Genomic DNA, 18,193 nt, shown 5'->3' with positions numbered 1-18,193 from the left:
TGGCCCGTGTTTGTACCCTTGGCACTGCACAGAGACACGGTGAAAGCAGAAATGAGGGGTTTGTGAACAGCTTTGTGGGAGGGTGTTACTTAGCAAATAAGCAGGATGACACGGACAGTGCTTGTGTGGGCTGCGGGGTGTGAGTGGGGAGAAGAGAGCAGCACATGTGGCAATGGGGCAGGCTTGGGGTGTTGCTGGTTGGGTACCAGAGAGACCACAAGTCCACGTGCAGAAGTTTGCAGTAATTCAGTGTTTCTTTTATGAGTTGTTACGAAGTGCTGTGGAATGGCAGTACAATGTGGCCATTTTGTTGTTTCCGTTTTAAATGGCTTCCTGTGTCCCAAGGCTTACTAAATTAAAGCGTTTGATGCATTGGTTGATGAGAAAAGCCTCAGACTTCTCCCTAAGCCGAGTTCCTATTTGCTGCAGCCAGGCATCCTTTCTGCTGGATAGGGAGCAGAGCAGGAGAGATATCAGCAGAGCCAGAGCAGAAGAGGAGAAAAGTAGTAGGACTTGTTGGAAAAGCTCCTCTCCCAGTGTATAGCCTTTATATAATCACTGTTACCTTCCAACCATGAAAACCAAACTCAGCTTCCTTCAAAGCTTTTATTAATGCTGCCTCAGAGTGTCCTGCCTCTGTCACTTCTGCCCTGGTTCATGCCTGGCAGCTGAGAATGCTTCAGCAACCATCTCCACAGGCCTTGCTTCTTCATCTGCACTGTGGCATAACTCGGGTGCAGCCCCGAGTTCAGTTCTTTGTTATAAATTAAGATAACATGAAGCCCTTCACGGGACAGGTTTCCTTGTCAGGCTTGCGTTACGGTTTCTGCGTGACGGGTGCCCTGTTTATAGTAGAAAACCTTCTCTGCAGGCGTGGAAGTTGTGTTGGGAAGTGTTGGGAAGTGTTTTATTAGCTGAACAAGCAAACCTGCATTCAGTTGTGGAGGTGGAGAAGGGAGGGTGCTGCAGTGTGACAGCTTGGAATTGTGCCTTTCCAGTGGTAGTACATAGTCCATGTGATAGTATATAGGAAAGGTTTTTTCCTGGTAAGAGTCTTCCAGTGACATGAATTTAATCTCCTCGTCTCAGCTGGAACTGAGCATGATGGTGCCCAGTTCGCAGAGTTTCAGACTCATGTATGAATTTTACTGCCAGTTCTTTATGTGGCCAGGAGTGCTGTAGGATCCTACATTTAAATGACACACTTTGAATTCCTCTTCATCTGGCTTTGTACACCTACTTGCTGGCCACGGAAGGAAAAAAAAAGTGTCTCTGAATGTGTCAGAGATGTTCCAGCAGCTTTCTCCTGGCTGTTTATTTTGACAGAAAAATTGGCTGCCCCTGCTCACCAGCCCCTGCTGCTGTGCACTTATTCCACAAGGAATTCTTCATCCTCCAGGTCTGAAATGTGCCGGCAGCGCTGTTCTGTCCTACAGTTTTTAAAGCATGCAGAAATGCAGCTACAGGGTTGAGGTTTGTGCTTCTTTGCATGTTTATGATGTGTTATTTGGCCGCCAGCGAAAATGACATAACATTTAAAAATAAGTACGGATTCAAATATCTGCTGGCTTGGTTGGTTGTAAGTGTGCTACTCAAGGAAAGTTTGTGCTAAAAATGGATTCTGGCACTGGGTGTTTTTATGTAGATACATTGTCTGGGACTAAAATACCACCTGCTTTCACACGGTGAGGTCAGTATTGAACAGCAGACTTGGAGACAGAAAGCTCGTGTGGACACAAGTCTCTGGTTGTGATTACAATATCACTGTAGGTTGGGCCTTTAAAAGGTTAAAAAACTAGATTTTGGCAGCGGCATGCATCTGTTTCAGAGCAACAGAAAAACCCCTTCAAGTTCTGCTAAGGCAGTTCTGTGTGGCCTGGCTCTGTACCTGGGTCTGCTTTGAGCTGTTGATGACTCAGGCTGACTTTCCATGATGAACGTGAGGGGGTAGCTGCAAATAACACCCCAGTGATCTTTTTGTTCACTTCACTGTAAGTGGGGCACTGCGCCTTCCCTTCCTCGAGGGAGCTGGGAAAGGGGGTCAGCCCTCTGTGTCCCATGCAGGATCTGTAGGAAGCAAAAGGAAGGTATTGACAGCCCTGCCTGCATTGCTGTTTGCTGCAGTGAGTGCATGGGTTAGAGGTTAGGTTTTCATGCAGCGTATGTGGTCACCAGAGTAGTGAAAAATGCACGTTTACCTTTCAGAAGCACGTGGCTTTTTTCTGGTTTAAGCTATTTCGAAACAAACTGTGGCTTTGCGCTGATGTATCAGCTTCTGACCAAACAGGATATCTTCTGTGGGTGCTGAGTACTCTTTGCTCTGTTTGCAGCGTGCAGCTGCCTGGAGCTTCGCTGTGTTTGTGGCACAGCTGTGAAACCCTGCAGAAGGCGCCCAGGTACACTTGTTTTGTGTCTTGTGTGTTGGCCAAGGGCCAGTGGCACAGGATGCTGTGGCTGCTGAAATGTGGTGAGGAGATGCACAATGGGCTACAAGAGATTGCAAGATAGTTTTCTGTTTGATGCCAGAGAGATGAAAGTTGCCAAAAATGTGTGCCTTGCCTCAGCTAGGAGTGTGATGTGCTGTTTCTCTTGCTGCATGGTGCAATACCCTCTCTTCTCAGGCTCTGAAAATCCTGACCTTGAATGTATGCTTGATTTGGACTGTGTCAGTAACCTCAGAGCTGGTCAGTAGAATATAAAATGATTTTTTCACACCAGTAAGGCACAGATCCAACCTGCAAACTCCTCATGGCACCAGTACAGTAACTTGCAGATTTTTCAAGTGCTGGCCTAGAAACAGCACAGGCACATGCAGCAAGAGCCAAGCTAATAACACCCTACTTTCAGCAGGGGTTCAGCTGTGACATCCATTATCCCTGTCATGTGAACACAAATTTCTGTGCAGAGATGATTTCCAGACCGTGAGCAGAGCCGGCGTGGGTGTGTTCATATCATCACCTTTTTCTGCTTTCCCTTGTGTCTGTGTGCCCAAAGCCAGCACAGGTGTTGGCATCTGCAGTGAAAATGTATTTCAAGTTTTGAGTGACTTCACTGGACCAGGAGAGGTGTTCAAACAAGTGATCAGCAGCCTGAGACAGGAGGTCCTGATGCCCTCCCTACTTCAGTGGGGTGAGAGCAGCAAGAAGAGCTGTTGCCTGGGTTTGGGCAGAGGGAATTAAGGTTGCTCTCTTCCTAGCCATCCAATGGGGAAGGAGTGGGAAAAATGCCAAGGAGGTGGCTGCCTTTTTAAAAGTTTGGCTCAACCACAAGAGATCTATCTCAGTGCTGGAATTGTGGAGCAGGAGGATGTCAGAGCAGAGGATCAGCATCGTTCCCTTAGGCTTGAAGCCTGAGCCTGGTGGCTGTGGGCAGGAGGGTGACTGAGCCCCTGGGGACCAGCCTGACAGGAGGAGGGCTGTTTAGAGTCTCCCAGCAATGGGATCACATTTGCCCCATCCTGCACAGCTGCTGCAAGAGAGGACGAGGTGACACCTGAAGAAGTGGGTGGAGGCACCTGGAAGGAGTGGCACTTCTGGCATGGTCCCTTTGGCTCTTCAAGGCACCTTGTGTTTCCCAGCTCTGTATTGGAGACTGTGGGAGATGGTTTGCGTTTGTTTTCCTTTGGGAACATAGTTGCCAGGCAATTATTTTACACCCTGTAGCACTGCAGACATGTCTCTTCAAGTCCAATCTCTTACCACATAACTGAGAAAATGTATTTTACATTAAAAAGAAGCCTTTTGAAAGGGCCCTTCAGGCATAAAGTCAATGTGTTTTCTATATATAACCCAGTATTATTAATACAATGAACTTAACTGTACACTCTGTGGGTGAATATGACTTGATCATTGGAGATACGAACAATATGATATTCATTTCTAGTGTACTGTGTCTCTGACTCCATAATGGTGCTCCCAGCCTTCAGTTCATTTCTTAGTGATAAAGTGGGGCAATAGGGTGAAGCAGGTCTGTGGATTGTATTTTTGCTGAGCACTAATATAAAATAAACAGCCTATAGAGAAAACAAATTTACCTTGGTTCAGAAAGGCCAAGGTCTGTAGATCTGGGACAGACAGGAATGATGAATGTGAACATGTATTATTGAAATAAGTCCACAATGGCATGGGATATGCTTCCGTGGATTTAGTTACAGAAGTTGCAATACAAATTACTTTGGCTGGAAAATTTTAAGGTGGTGATTGATTTCTTCTTTTTTTTTGATGTGGGTCATTTATTACTGTGTGTGTTATGTGACATATTTTCCTTTTTCAATCACTGAAGAGTGTTTTGGGGTGGTGTTAGGAGGCCCCTTTAGCCCAGGCCTGTTTGATGTCAGTCATCTGATCCAAATATGTGTGTGCAGCCTGCCTTGGCTCAGTGAGAGAAGGGGACATGGCAAGCATGCTACAAGTTTTAATCACTCCTAGTTATTCTATGTTGCAGTGTGTTCACAGAAAGCCAAGAGGCTGGGTTACATGGTCTTTTCTAGATGCCCAGCCTGCTTTCTGCATGAGCAAGGTGTGCAGGTGCCCAAACAGGTGTAATTTCCAGTGGTCCTGTTGGTTGATCTGGTGTAGACCCAGTCTGGAGGAGCATGAGCTTGTGGAGAAACAAGAGCCACCCAGCTGATCTGTGTAAGAGCTACATCTGAGTGGAGCTGCTGCCAAAAACTGAGGGGGAGATGTCTGGAGTAGGTGAAATGGGAGTTGTGGAAGAAGGCAGCAAAGGTGGCATGACAGAAGGCTGAGTGCAGTGCTGCAGTTAAAATACTGGCTGGTCAGAGCCCCAGTGACCTGCTGAGGGACAGATGTGAGCACATAAGGGTGGCAGGCAGGCACGTGGCCATAGGAAGCTGTAGTGTCAGTGCTGTTCCCATTTTCCTGGGTGCTGCATGTGCCATGGTTAGAGGCTGGCCTGCCTCTGTCCTTGTGCCTGGTCCTGTGGGTGGTTTCACACCAGTGACTTCTTGGGGTGAGACTGCATGATCTTCTCTATCTTGTCTGCTTGAGTTTTACTGGGTGCTGTCTTTGCTTCCTGGTAAACGTTTTGATCTTGGGTCAGAAGCTTTTTTTAACTAAATACCCTCTTAGTCGAATCTTTCCATCCCTGACTAAGCAGCTGTGTTAAGTTGACAGGAGTCAGAAAGTAGCAGCTTCACAGCTGTGGGCTCCTGGTGTTTCCCTCCTGTATTTCAGCAGGAGGTTGTCCATCTGAAGCTGCTGTGCTGCTGCAGCATCCCGTGGCCCACCTCCCTGCCCTTAAACAGCATCCACGTGGGCTGTGCTCTGGAGTGATCAGCCTGGCATCAGCACAGGGACTTCTTATAGTCCTCACAGTCTTTTCACGTGACATCAGTATTTTACAGGGACCTGTGGTGTCTTTTAAAACATTTTATGTAACTCTGGATAAAGAATGTCTGGGACTGGTGCTGGTTCATCCGCTGGGGAACAGGATTGTGAGGAAGGAAATATGAGCAATACAGTGTTTTAATCCCACAGTTACAAGGGCACTGGGAACATGCCACATAGAAACTGCAAGTTTACTGCTTATATGCACAAGTCCCATAGAAGTGGAGTTTGAAGGGTGGGGGAATGATTTTAGCCACGGGCAGGGTTTTATTTTGCATAAATGCAGGTAACATCTCTGATATGCTGATGCTGATTTTGTAGTTGGTGTTTGTAAGGTCACAGCCAATGTCATAGTAAGAGTTTGGGCTGTGCTGGCTGGGCTGCAGCCCCCCTGGATAAAATGCAGTTGTATTCCCATTGTTCTCTGGCTAAGAATCTGCATGTTGACAGTTTATTTCCCAGCACTATTTTTATTTAGAGATGTTTTTTCCCCTCACTGTGACTGTCAGTTTTGCCAGGCTCTGCTGATGCTGGTCTCAGCATTTTGTACTTGGATGCTATTTTCTTCTGGATGCTCAAGGCTGGTATGATGGATTTGTTCTTTCACCATACCCTCTGCTCCTCATAACCCACTTTGCAAAGGCAGAGCTGGTAGCACTGGGTAGCAGTGCTACTGCCAGAAGGAGCAAACTGGGAAATGCAGTGTGGTCTGGCCAGAGGAATAAGGAGAACTGCCAGCTTTTATCAAGAGAGTTGGAATTTGCCCTATGTTGTTGTCCTCCTCCTGCTTTTGTTTCAGTCTTTTCCCCAAAGTAAAGCAAGAAAGCATTAGGGGGTGGTGAGACTCTTTTTCCCTTCTGTGAGTGGGTTAGCTTTTGTAAAAAGGAAAAAAATGGCTGAAGTCCCACTGGAATAAGAGTGGAGTGAGAATTTGGACTCTGGTTTTAGTTCCGTGGTTTGTCACCAATTTACTGTCTCTGTTACTGTGAATTGCAGCTGGAAATGGTGCGGTGTTTTGTATCTGAAATCCAACTGTCCAAAATTTGACCCTTTTGAGATCTGCCACCCACACGTGTCTAAACAGCATCCTGCTTTCTAGCCACTTGTATATATGTATGGTAAAAGCCTAAAATTTGGCAGCCAGGTCGAAATGTGGGAGACTTCCAAAGCTAGTTAATACCAGTTGGCCTTGGGAAATCACTTCTGTTGGCTTTCAATCTTCCAGCTTAAATTATTCCATCAGAAATAAATTTTGTTGACTGTACTTGCCTCATTAATAGTTGGCTCTCTACCTCAGTTTACACAGCTGTAATGAGTAATCATGAGTTTCCCATCTAGGTACAGCTCAGAAATGAGCACCACAGACATCATTTTGCATGCTTAGAGCTATATATTGATCTTGGAGAGATTCCCCAGTGTGTTAAAATTGGTGTTCACGGGACCCCAACACCACCCCCGTTAGACCACACCTTGCAATAAAACCATCGATGATAAATCCTTATCTGTGGTGGAAGGTTTGGAACTATGGATGACCTTTAAGGTCCTTTCCAATCCAATCCATGGTTCTCTCTCCCATGGGTGCCTGGTGGATCTGCCTGTGGCTGTGGGGTGTTGTCTGTAGGGACGCAGACCGTGACGTGCCTTGCTGTTGAAAACACCAGCATCATGTTTTCTAGCAATGTCTGTGCTTGCCTGCTCAGCTCCCACAAAGGGCTGGGAGCAGCAGTGTCCCTGTGGAACGTGAGCTTCAGCACTGCTCCAGGCTGCTGGAGCAGGGACAGGCTGTGCTGTGCCCTCGCTCAGAGGACACCGTTGTCCCTCGTGAGTCATGGAGCTCTTCCATCCCAACTGGGACCTGCACCTGGCGTTGCAGGCAGGCTCCTCTGTCTCTGGCACACACACCTGGCTTTGGCATGGGAGGAATTACTGTTCCTGCACTGCCTTTGTTCATAGGATTTGATTTTTAGGTTTCTTTCTCCTTGCCTTCCCTAGCTTTTTAGCTGGGGAGGATTACACTGGTGGTAGTATAAAATGATAGCTGCCTGTATGAGAAGGCTGGATTTTCAGAAAATATGAACTGAGTCCAGTTTTGGAGATTTGAGTTGGATGCTTATCACAGTCAGGTTTGGGAGCTTTTGCTTATGCAAAGCAGCAGAAGTGGGTTGTTTCCATTTTCCGTTTTGTTGCCAGTGGGGCTGTCTTTGTCCAACTGTGCCCTGGTGTACCCCAGCAGAGGCAAACTGCCGCTGGAGAAGAACTGCTGTCAGAATACTTTAAAGTCGGTCAGGCTGGCTTCTGCTTCGTGAGGTTTATCAGCAAAGATTTTCAGTGCCTCCAGTGGGAAGCTATTTTTATTCTATCCAGGGGCTACCTTCTGCTCTGAGGTCTTTATCACATTTTTTTTGGAATAGAGAAACCTGCCTCTTTTAGGACAACCTTAAATACCTTCATCTTTTGCAGTCTGAAAAAACAGATTGTTTTTTATTCAAGGTAAAAGTTTTTGGCATTTCTGTGACATGTTCAAGATTTCTTTTGTTGCTTTTTTACTGTCAAAGAAGGACACTGCCATAGACATGAGAATACCCTGTTTTCTCCCTTGAGTGGGGTTGACAGCAAGTGAGGTACTTAATGGTTCATCCTTCATGCTCTGATCAGTGCTGTGACTGTTGCAGAAAATCCACATTGTGTTTCACTGCACCATGTAATCAAGATTGGAAGAGCTCTCAGAGGATGATCTTGTTCATCTTCCTGCCCCACGGCAAGATCAGTCATACCTGTGTCTTTTCTGACATATGCTGATCTGTGCTCTGTTGAAGACCTCTGCACCCTTTCCAGGCAGTATATTTCAGTGCCTCACAATCCCTATGAGAAAAATCTGGTTTCTCCCCACCTTGTATCGAACCTGAGTCATCTCTGCTGCAGTTAAAACTTGTCACTTCTTGTCCTGTCCGTTTTGACTTCAAAGAATAGGTCATTCCTTTTTGCAGCAGTGTTAAATATTTGAAGACTATTCACGTGCTTCTCTCTTCTTAGTGTTAAATACCCACAATTTGTTAAATCATCCCTTCTTCATGGTGGATTTAAATCTTCTATGTAAACCGTAATTGGCCTGTCTTCTCAAAAATACTCTGTGAAGATCTCAGTCATTAGCTAATCCACAAACAGTTTAAACCCTTTGATCAGCATTTTATTTATATACTCGAGTAAAAGCATTCAGTGGCAGCTAAACTGCCTGTTTGTACATCGCTGTCTCTCAGTGGCTCGATGGCCTTGTGCTGGTGTGCAGGCAAACAATCTGAAGGGTTTTCTGCTGCTCCCTAACTGCAGTTCATTCCAGGGGAAAGGCTGGGTGCTTGGTAGGATGTGAAGCTCAGTGTGGTTTGTGCCTTAGTTCTGTGGGACAGTGCACTGTGAAGGTTGTGCCTTCAAACAGAAAGGGAGCCCAAAGCCAGGCTAACGATTCATGGACTCATGGGTGTCTGCAGGCGTCCAAAATACACACTGATGGGCACAGGAATTCGGAAGTGACATGTGCTTGGACAGGTGGCAGGCTGTGAAATGTCACTTGGTATTAGGACCTGCTGGTGTGGCTGTATTTGGACAGTCAGGTCATGCTTGGAGGTCAGCTACTGTACTGTCATTTGGATGTCCTTGATGGGTATGGTTTCAGCTCCAAGGAAAAGTTAAGGAAATTTGCACTTTAGCAGTACAGATGGGGAGAACGGGAGGCACGGAATGTAATTTTCTCTGGATTTCTCTGTTGCAGGTGAGTGTTTTAACCACCTTGGAGCGGCGATTCAACCTCCAGAGCGCTGACGTGGGCGTCATTGCCAGCAGCTTCGAGATTGGCAACCTGGCCCTCATCCTCTTTGTCAGCTACTTCGGGGCCCGAGGACACCGGCCACGCTTGATAGGATGTGGAGGGATAGTCATGGCCTTGGGTGCCCTCCTTTCTGCCTTGCCTGAATTCCTGACCCACCAGTACGAGTACGAGTCGGGAGAAATCCGCTGGGGAGCTGAAGGGAGGGATGTGTGTGCTGTCAACGGGTCCACCAGCGATGAGAGACCAGACCCGGACCTTATCTGCAGGAATAGGACTGCCACCAACATGATGTACTTGCTGCTCATCGGGGCACAGGTCCTCCTGGGCATTGGTGCTACCCCTGTCCAGCCCCTGGGAGTTTCCTACATCGATGACCACGTGAGGAGGAAAGATTCCTCCCTGTACATAGGTAAGGCTCTCTGAACTTCTCCTCGCGGGAGGCTTCCCTTGTGGGCTGGCATCTGGCTCTTGTTCCCTGTTTGATGCCAGTGGAAGGGATGCCTCAAGGCCTCTTCTCCATGTGTTGCTGTGCTTGTGAAGGTAACTTGGCATGGGTCTCTGCATCAAGCAGCAGGGAAACACGGTGGTGTTTGCTTATGTTGTAGCAGTGGTAAAGGTTGACAGCCATGATGATTGGGCAGATGCTCATTCCTTCTTCTGTGTTTGCCCAGATTGCTTTAAATTCTTACGCTGGTGGTTTATGGCTCAGTTTTAGCTGAAGAATTTTCAAGTGGTGTGTGTGTTGATGTTTTTTGGGGTTGTTTTTTTTTTTTTTTTTTTTCCACTACATGATACCGTCTTTCTCTTCCTGTTCCAAAGCATGTGTGTGAGTGATCACTGCAGTCTGAGACTGAGAGGACACACTTGTTGTCACTACCACTGTCACAGTTTAGCAAGGAAGTGCCAGTTACAGAGTGAGTGCTGTGCCCCAGGATGCTGTGGCAGACCCTCGATAATGTGATCTCTGTAACGGAATGGGATGTGGAAGCTGCTGGGGTCTATTTTGAGATACAGTGAGCTTGAAGTGGAACTCATGGTTCTGGTGATCATATTGCAAAATTCTTTCAGATGATCGTGCTGTGAAATTTGCCTTTGATTCCCCAGTGAAACATCTCAGTTATTGGGGTAAAGTGCTTATGGGTTTCAGCGGTAGTTTCCTCTCCCAGCAAGCAGATTTAAAGAGGGTGTTGTTGGTGAAGTTTTCTTTGAAAAAATGTATTGAAAAAACCCATTCCTCTTTCTGCAGAGCTTGTCACTAGGTAAGTTGCTCCAATGGAATAAATCAGTGGAGTGCATGCTGCCATTAATGAGACCCTTCTGCACTTTTTAGTATAATCTTGGTACCCAAAAGTGTGCACCTGTCCCATCACCCCCACCTTGGTGTGACTTTCAACTGAATGGGTGATCCTATTCCTGTTTGGGTATGGGGTTTTTTTCCCAAACACATTTTATCAAGTTTCCAAGCTGAGTATGGCCATTGACAGCAAAGCTGAGCAGTCCTGCTGACTTCCTGAGTGTTGTTTAATGTCTTGGCATAGTGCAGAAGCCTGGTGGAAAGTCACTACACAGCGTGGCATTCATGGATGTATTGCTGCTTCAGTTAGAGCTTCGTCTGTGTATTCAAAACATGTCCCTGCTTTTCTGGGGCTGGCCATAAAATCATAGTATTTCAGCATTGAGCTTTGTCCTTGGGTCATTATTCATCTTCACTTGGTTCTGTAAGTGTTTGTGAGGGATCCACTGGTGAAAGAAGGATGATGTATAAAATACAAGATAATGTACGACCCAAAGGTGAATAATGAGACTGAATTCACTGGAACAACTGTGCCAACACCATAAATGATGAGCTGGAATTAAGAGTGATTCTAAGATTATCTATTATAAATAACTATATAGAGGAGCAGCAACTTCTTTCAGTCTGTTCCGTGGGCATTTTTTAAGCAATGCTTCATGTCTTGAGAACAGGCTGGAGGAGGGTGCATGAGAGGAGGATTAGGAAAAGTGATTCTTCTTCTTCCTGAGCTATATTCATCTTGTATGCTAAAATAACGTGTTTAAAGTTGGCAGTTCAACTGTAGCTGGGAAAATATTTCCAGAAAATGATTTCTGCTTACTATATGCTGCCTTTTTTTTTTTTTTTTTCTGCAGAGATAAGGATGTTGTCTAGCCATATTTGTTACTACATGTAGAGTTTAAAAACAAAGAAAGAAAGAAAAAAAAAACCAGAATGAAAAAACCCACCACAAAACCCCAAGCATTTTGGGGTTGTTTGCCTTCTGGCTATAGCTATGGAAATCATAACCTGAATTTCTACATCTGAATTATGGATTGCAGAGGATTGCCTGTGTATGCACGCTCAACCAGCAATGTATTTAATTTCTGCCCTGTCCTAGCCTATCCATCACAAGTAGGGTTTCAGATATTGGGTGATTAATTCGTCTATCAACTTGCAATCAATTTGGGTAGTGAAAATAAAAGCTACCAGGAAAAAATCTATTCCATGAATGAATATAAATGGAGAAGAAACAAGTGGAAGTGTCATCTTACATTGGTGAATACTTGAGAGGAGGTCAGATTGCTTGGTTTAAATGTTGTTTGAGAATTATTTGCTCAGATTTGTCTTTAAGTGATTATTTTTGTTGATGTCATCAAGGCAGTTTTCAGTGGCCTTAGAAGAAAGCTGGCTGAGCAGCTTACCCACTTCATTCTGCTCTGTTTCGCAGAGGAAATAACTGCAGAGTGGATACTGTCATTGTGCTATATTTATATCAGTTTGCTTTCTCATAATAGCACACTCACTCAGTGGGGGCTGTTTGTGACCAGATGAAATGTTTTTGGGTAAGTTCCCTTAGTTGAAATTAGGGGCAAATCAGGCATAGATTGTTCTCTCAGGATAGGAACTAATTAATAACAGTGATAATAGTCTGGCTGAACTTTCTAGAATGACTGGCTGCTTCTGAGAAATGATCAGACTGACCAGTTTGTGCTGTCCTTAGTGTATTGCTTATTCAGGCAGTGTGTGCTGCATTGGGCTGGACTGTAGCTGAGGGTTAGAAGCAGTCTCTCAAGCTGACAGCTAAGGACTAGTCATTGTTCACCTCTGCAATAAAAACCCTTGTGTCCCAAGGCAGTGAATTAGATAGAAATAATTGTGTGCACTGAGAGGTTTTTTTTCCTTCCTTCTGAGTTGTATGAAAGTTAAATGTTGTAATAATATAATACCTATTACGGTCACTTTGCAGTGAAATAACAGTACTAGACAGCTTCTCTGGTTATATAAAAAAAATTCCAAGCCCCAAGAACAACCCCCTTAACCTTCTCTTTTGTGTGTTATTACTCGTGTGTGCAGAAGAATGCAGATGTGATACCATATGGAGTTTAAAGTGATGCTTTGGCTTTAATCATTAGTGGAACTAATAGCATCTGTGGAGTGTAATATTTTTGTGGCTCTGAAGCCCATCAGATTTCTCCTGTGGTTTCTCTGCAGTGACAGGCACACAGGAGGCTGTGGGCAGCACACCTCTGCTGTGCATCCTTTGAAGTCAGAGGTTGCTCAGGCTTGTGCTCTGCCAAGGAGGTGGGGTTTCTTAGAGTTTCTTAATTGGAGAGGCAGGAGTGAGATACTACAGGAATATTTCTCTGCATGGGCTGCTGACTTGCAACTTCATGTTTCTTGAACTAATGGCAGATTTTTTTTTATTTTTTTTTTTTGGTGCCTGCAATGTGCTGCAACCAAACTCAAAAAGATTCTGTTGCTGTAGTAACCAGGCCTAGGAAAATGGGCTGTGTTTTGGTAACCCAGGGCAAAATGAATCAAAGAGATGAGTGTGTGAAAGTACACACCATAGTATGTTCCAAAGGGAACATATTGGTGCTGTAGCAGGGTTAGAGAGATCATGGCACCATGCCTGCTCTAGTTAATCATAGAGTCATAGAACACTTGGGGTTGGAAAGGACCTCAGAGATCATGCAGATCCTACCCCTTGCTGTGGGTAGGGACATCTTCCACTTGAACAGGTTGCTGGTCAAGTGAAACCTAATGATGGGGAAGAAATTCTCCTCCCATTCCAGCATCTGAGCACCTGCTTGACTCAAAGGTCATAATGCTGACAGTAGCAGCCAAAAGATGGAAAAAAAAAAGGAATTTTCTTAGTTTGAATTTGGGGAAAATCTTCTGGTTTGGTACTGGTTTGCTTGCTTCTCCCCGAGTCTGATCTTGTATTTAATATTGGAACTCCCATCTAGAGGTTTCCAAGCAAGGAGATTAATTTTGCCTGTGTGCTTATTGGCATCTGGCATAAGTAACCCCTTTGAGTGGAGCAATTCATCATTCCTGCAGACTGTGCAGGGCTTGCTACTGCTCCATCTTCACTAGTGTCAAAGGATTCCTTCAATTTGTGACACTGCTTATTTTAAAGGAGTAAAAGTTGAAGACTACTTACTATACGGTTCTTTTCTCCACCCACTAATGACTCACTTGGCATTTCCTTTTTTAGTTCTTTTGCTGCTCAGTCTTGCTGAGTTCTCTTGAAATCAGTGAGGATTTTGTCATTAGGAGGGAGATCAGAGACATCATGGAGCTGATACAAAGAGGGAGGAAAAGCCCTGATCTGACAGTGGTTTTATGGATTTTCTGCCTCTCAGATAAGCAGGAGCTTGCAAGTGTTTTCTGGTCACTGGAGTGCCCATGCTGCTCCCAGCAGTGCTTTGTGAGTTCCATTAGAGCCAGTGCAGTGATGTGGTTGGTTAATGTTTTTAGCAGTCCTGAGACACACCTTCTGGCCTTCCTGCTGCGTTTAACATTTGCTGATAAAAGTTCTTGCATCTTTGTCTAGGACACAGTTACCTATAGTGCAGAATGAATAGCCTCTGGGAGCCAGTATTTGATCTGGGACAATTAAAGGCTGTATTAAACAGAGGAAGTCACTATTATTCTGTCTCCTGTTGATGGAGGAAATTGATATTGATGTTGGAAGGAGCCCTGCCAGATCGTGAGGCTCATTCAGAAGAATACTGTGCTGATCTTTAATGCATTTCAGAGTTTCTCTTTGCGTTTGTTGAAGCTGCCTTTGTGTTTGGTATTGTGGGCACATAACCCCACATGTTCAGGACCAGTGACTGAGAGCTCCTTGCTGAATTGCAGTAACATGAAAAATGGCTTAAAGGGACCAATCTTAAGTCAAGGAGTATGTGCTGAGGAGTGATGAGTGCTCCCGAGTTATTGATGTGCAAGGGTGTATCTGAGCACAGCATCCTCTGGGGCATAGAGCTGTCCTTGGTCTGTTTCATGACAGGGCAGAGGAATGGAAAAATGGATAACTCAGCTCTGCTGGATGCGTCTGTTTAGCTGCTTTCTTCCTTCTTATCTATTCGGCCTTTTCAGCGTGTGTTTTGGTTTTATCATATGGTTGTTCCAGCTCTTACCCTTGGTGTAAGAGGAGAGCTCAACAGAATGGTGTGTCCTTAACCACATCTACCCTTAACTAACCCTGTTAGAGGGACAGGACCCTGCATTGCAGCTGCTGGCTTTGTGTTAGTGTGGGCTTATTTTGCATCAAATGTGTAGAAGCACTTTTTGTTTTATGATGACAGAGAGAAAGCTCATTCTAGCTTCTGGTGCCTTCTCTCTTGCTTTAAGCACCAGCTTAAGATTTGCTGCAGAGGAAGACAAACATGCCCTAATTGGAATCTTGCTGTCTCCAGGGATAAATTTGTCCATTTGAAAAATCATTTATGGTAGCTTACGTCAGTCAAAATGATAGCAGCCATTGTGCTTTGGAGAAACAGAAACATTTTCTCAATTGACAAGAATTAAATCTGAGAGTTAGTATCTATGCTGGTGAGTTAATGGCAAGTTATCACCATAAGCTGCTGAAATCAGAGTTTAAGTGAACATTTTGTATGTTCGAGGTTTGCTGGTTTTTTCTCTGCCTGATGAAGAGTCTCTTACAGGGAGGATGCATGCATTTTTGATCAGTCTTATCCTTTTCAAAGCTCTCAAATTTCTTGACTTGCATGTCAACCTATATTTCTAAACCACAGGCAGTGGAATAATTGTGTGTTTATAGCATACAGGTCATATCATCAGCCTTTTGGGGCCATCTGTTGATGTGTATTGATTGGAAGGCCTTTAGGACCCACCTAAGGGGTCTGTACAGCTCTGCCCATCCTGGCTGCTGATCCTTTCACTCCTCACAGCATTTCCCACCTGGCCACTCTCCTTCCTTTTGTGCTTGTTTGTGGTCTGCAAGCAACATGGGTACTTGATTCACATTAGCCCTTCTTGCTGAAACATGCTCCTCTGAGCTCATCATCTAAGGCTCTGCCAGCCTTGTGCATTCCTTACCCTTTTTCCTTTTAAAGCCTGTTTTGTGAGGTCTTTTGCTGTGGATTGTAGCTGCCTCCTATCTGTTGTATTTACTCTGTGCCCACTCCATTACCCATCAGCTGCCTGGTGAGTTTGTCCACCCCCACGTGGGCACAGAAGCGAGAATTGCTTTTCTCCTTGCTGGCACAGGCAGCTTCATAGGTGTGTAATATTTTTAGCCTGAAGACGGAATTCTGTAATGCTTTTGTTCGGTGAATGCATCCTCCTACGAGTGATTTGGAGAGCCTTTCCTTCCTGTCACAGTCTCCCATGGGCTGAGAAAGGCACACTATTAATGCTGAGCTCCGAGGAGTGCTGCTGCCAGTGCGAGGGCTGTGATGCCTGTTCATTACTGAGAGGTGTCTTTGCATCAGATTCTCTGGGCTGTCTTCCCCGTGGACTGCCTGTGATCAGATTAAATTACACGGCTTCGTGTGGATATCCTGGTATTAACCCACTGATCCATCGATAACCTGCAGCCTTTTATAATTATGCCCCTTTGGGGAGAGATGGGTTTTTCTCATTTGCTGTGTGTCAGCGGGGCTGGCTCTGTTACATATGTCCCCTTTTACGGTGCTGGTGGTAATACCCTGGAAAATTAAATGGAAACAAACAAGTGTGTAGGGTGTATTAGAGCAGTAACAATAATCAATTAATGGGAATAACCTTTCCCACTGCAGGCAGGAAGGCTGTTGTGAAAAGCAGTAGCTGAATGGATGTATTTATTCAATTAAATAAATATATGCACAAAGTCCTAACTGCTGTGGGCTCCATTATTTTACAGCAATTGTTTCAGTTACCTTAACCTTCTGCTAATAGCTTTTTTTTTTTTTTTTTGCTGTTGTTATGAGCTGAGTAAATAAAGCTCGGGCCCAACCAAATGACTTGTGTGAAAGCATATTGAGGGTGGGAGCTGTTTCCATGTTACTCTGTGCTCTCTGTGTACTCTGCAGCTGATTTTTGCCTTAATTGGGATTTTGCTGACTTTGATGTCTTGTAAAAATCACTCCATTTGTTGAGTGTGTTGGGTTTTTTCTGTAGTGTGTTTTAAATAGTCATCAGCTGGGAGAGCCTAGTGAGGTACATCATTCCTGGGGCAGCCTCTCTAGTGCAGTGCCCTTGTCATTTCAATGGCACATACGCAGAGTCCTAAGGTTCATAAAATTAATTAAATAGATTGGAAGGTGGTGAGTTGCCCCTGTCAAAAGCTGAAGGCTGTATTGTGCCTCCTTGATGGCACAAGCAGAAGTGGTGTGTGCCAATCTTGGCCCTTCCCCTGGGAACTTGGCCGAGGGTCCCCAACTTGCTGCACGTAAGGAGTGTCCAGATGTTTTGGTTGCAGTTTACAGGCTGCCACCAAGGATAGCTGGGGCTCTGTTTCTTATGGTGGGACAAGGCATAGAATTTCCCCTTTGCCAGCAGAATTCAGGACACTGGCTGGGTGTTACTGGCTTATCTGCAGGACAAGGTGCTTGTATGAGTGTATAGGAGAATGCAGAGCTCTTTCACACAAGTTCCTGCTTTCCTTCTTTCACAGCTGCCTCTCCTGTGCCTGGGTAAAGTGCCCAACCAAGTTTTCTTGCCCTTTGGAGAAGTTGCTGCAGGTCTGAGCTGAGTTCTGGGCAAGCTGATACTTAAACCCTTTGGGCATCAAATAAGTGCTATTTGACTAACCTCCTAAAAGTGTTTGCTTTTGCAAAGTCCCAAGCAGTGCCATGGCACAAACGTGCAGTTCTGTTGACCCACAGGGCCTGGCAGCACTTGGCTGCCAAAGCTGTTAAAGTGTGGTTTTATCCTGGCTTTGCTGGGCACTGGTGACTCTGAAGGGCACTCCACCACCTCTCTGTCAATGTTGCATGTGCCACTGTTTCATGGCCCTCCTCATAATGCATTTCTTCCGTATATCTTGTCAGAATTGACCCTGTAGTGTGTAAAACCTTTATCCCTTGTCCTGTTGTGCCAGGCCCTGTGGGGGTGTGAGATGGCCCAGCAGTGTGGGACTTGGGACAGGGCTGCTGTGGGGACATTGATGCAGCCTCACTAACTACAAGTATCTGATTACCTCTCATGCACCAGCCTGGAGGAAAAAGTGTGGCCACAAGTGATGGGTACCTTGTAAAACAAAAATAAAACTCCTCAGCATCCTTTGTGTTCATCTTAGCAGCCAGTGCAGTGGAAGCTCTTCCTTGGTTTGGTGAATGTTGAAAGTTTATAACCTTATGGATTTGTTTCACAATTGGGATTATTAAGCTACGCACTTTCTCCTTGGCTTTGGACAATTTCTGGTGTTGCTTTCTCAAAATTTGGTTGTTTGGTTCAAAGTCGGTGGCTGCTCCAGAAACTGGTTCTTTGAACTTTGCTCTTTTGAAAAGGACTTAGTCCTTTATCAGATTTCTTTTTGCCAGGGTATGGCCATTCCATTAACTATGCTGCTAATGAGGTATTTGGCTTTTCCTAAGAGGGAGGCCTGCTCCCACTAAGCCCCCTTTTGATGTCAATAATAGGGATTTTGTACAGAGGAGACTATCCAAATTTGGCCCTTTATTAACCATTGAAAATGTGAGATTTAGTTTCTTGGATAGAAGTTAACAACATGTGACTTTGCTCTTTGACTTAATACCTCAGAGCTCTTGAGTGCAGCCAGACAAAGCTGTG

At 45.1% G+C, this 18,193-nt stretch overlaps 1 protein-coding gene across 1 annotated transcript in view; it reads left to right on the top strand.

Moving 5' to 3' along the window:
• Nucleotides 1–18,193, top strand: part of SLCO3A1 (solute carrier organic anion transporter family member 3A1) — a 129,272-nt gene that overhangs the window by 13,852 nt on the left and 97,227 nt on the right. The window contains exon 2 of the mRNA XM_066328287.1: nucleotides 9,115–9,580. Within this exon, the coding sequence (XP_066184384.1) occupies nucleotides 9,115–9,580 (466 nt within the window). The remainder of the gene's footprint in view (nucleotides 1–9,114; nucleotides 9,581–18,193) is intronic.

This window comes from Sylvia atricapilla, chromosome 13 (genome assembly GCF_009819655.1).
Source record: "Sylvia atricapilla isolate bSylAtr1 chromosome 13, bSylAtr1.pri, whole genome shotgun sequence".
In the NCBI taxonomy this organism is placed as follows: Eukaryota; Metazoa; Chordata; class Aves; order Passeriformes; family Sylviidae; genus Sylvia; species Sylvia atricapilla.
Note: the sequence above shows the minus strand (reverse complement) of the source record. Positions and strands in the feature narration are given on the sequence as shown.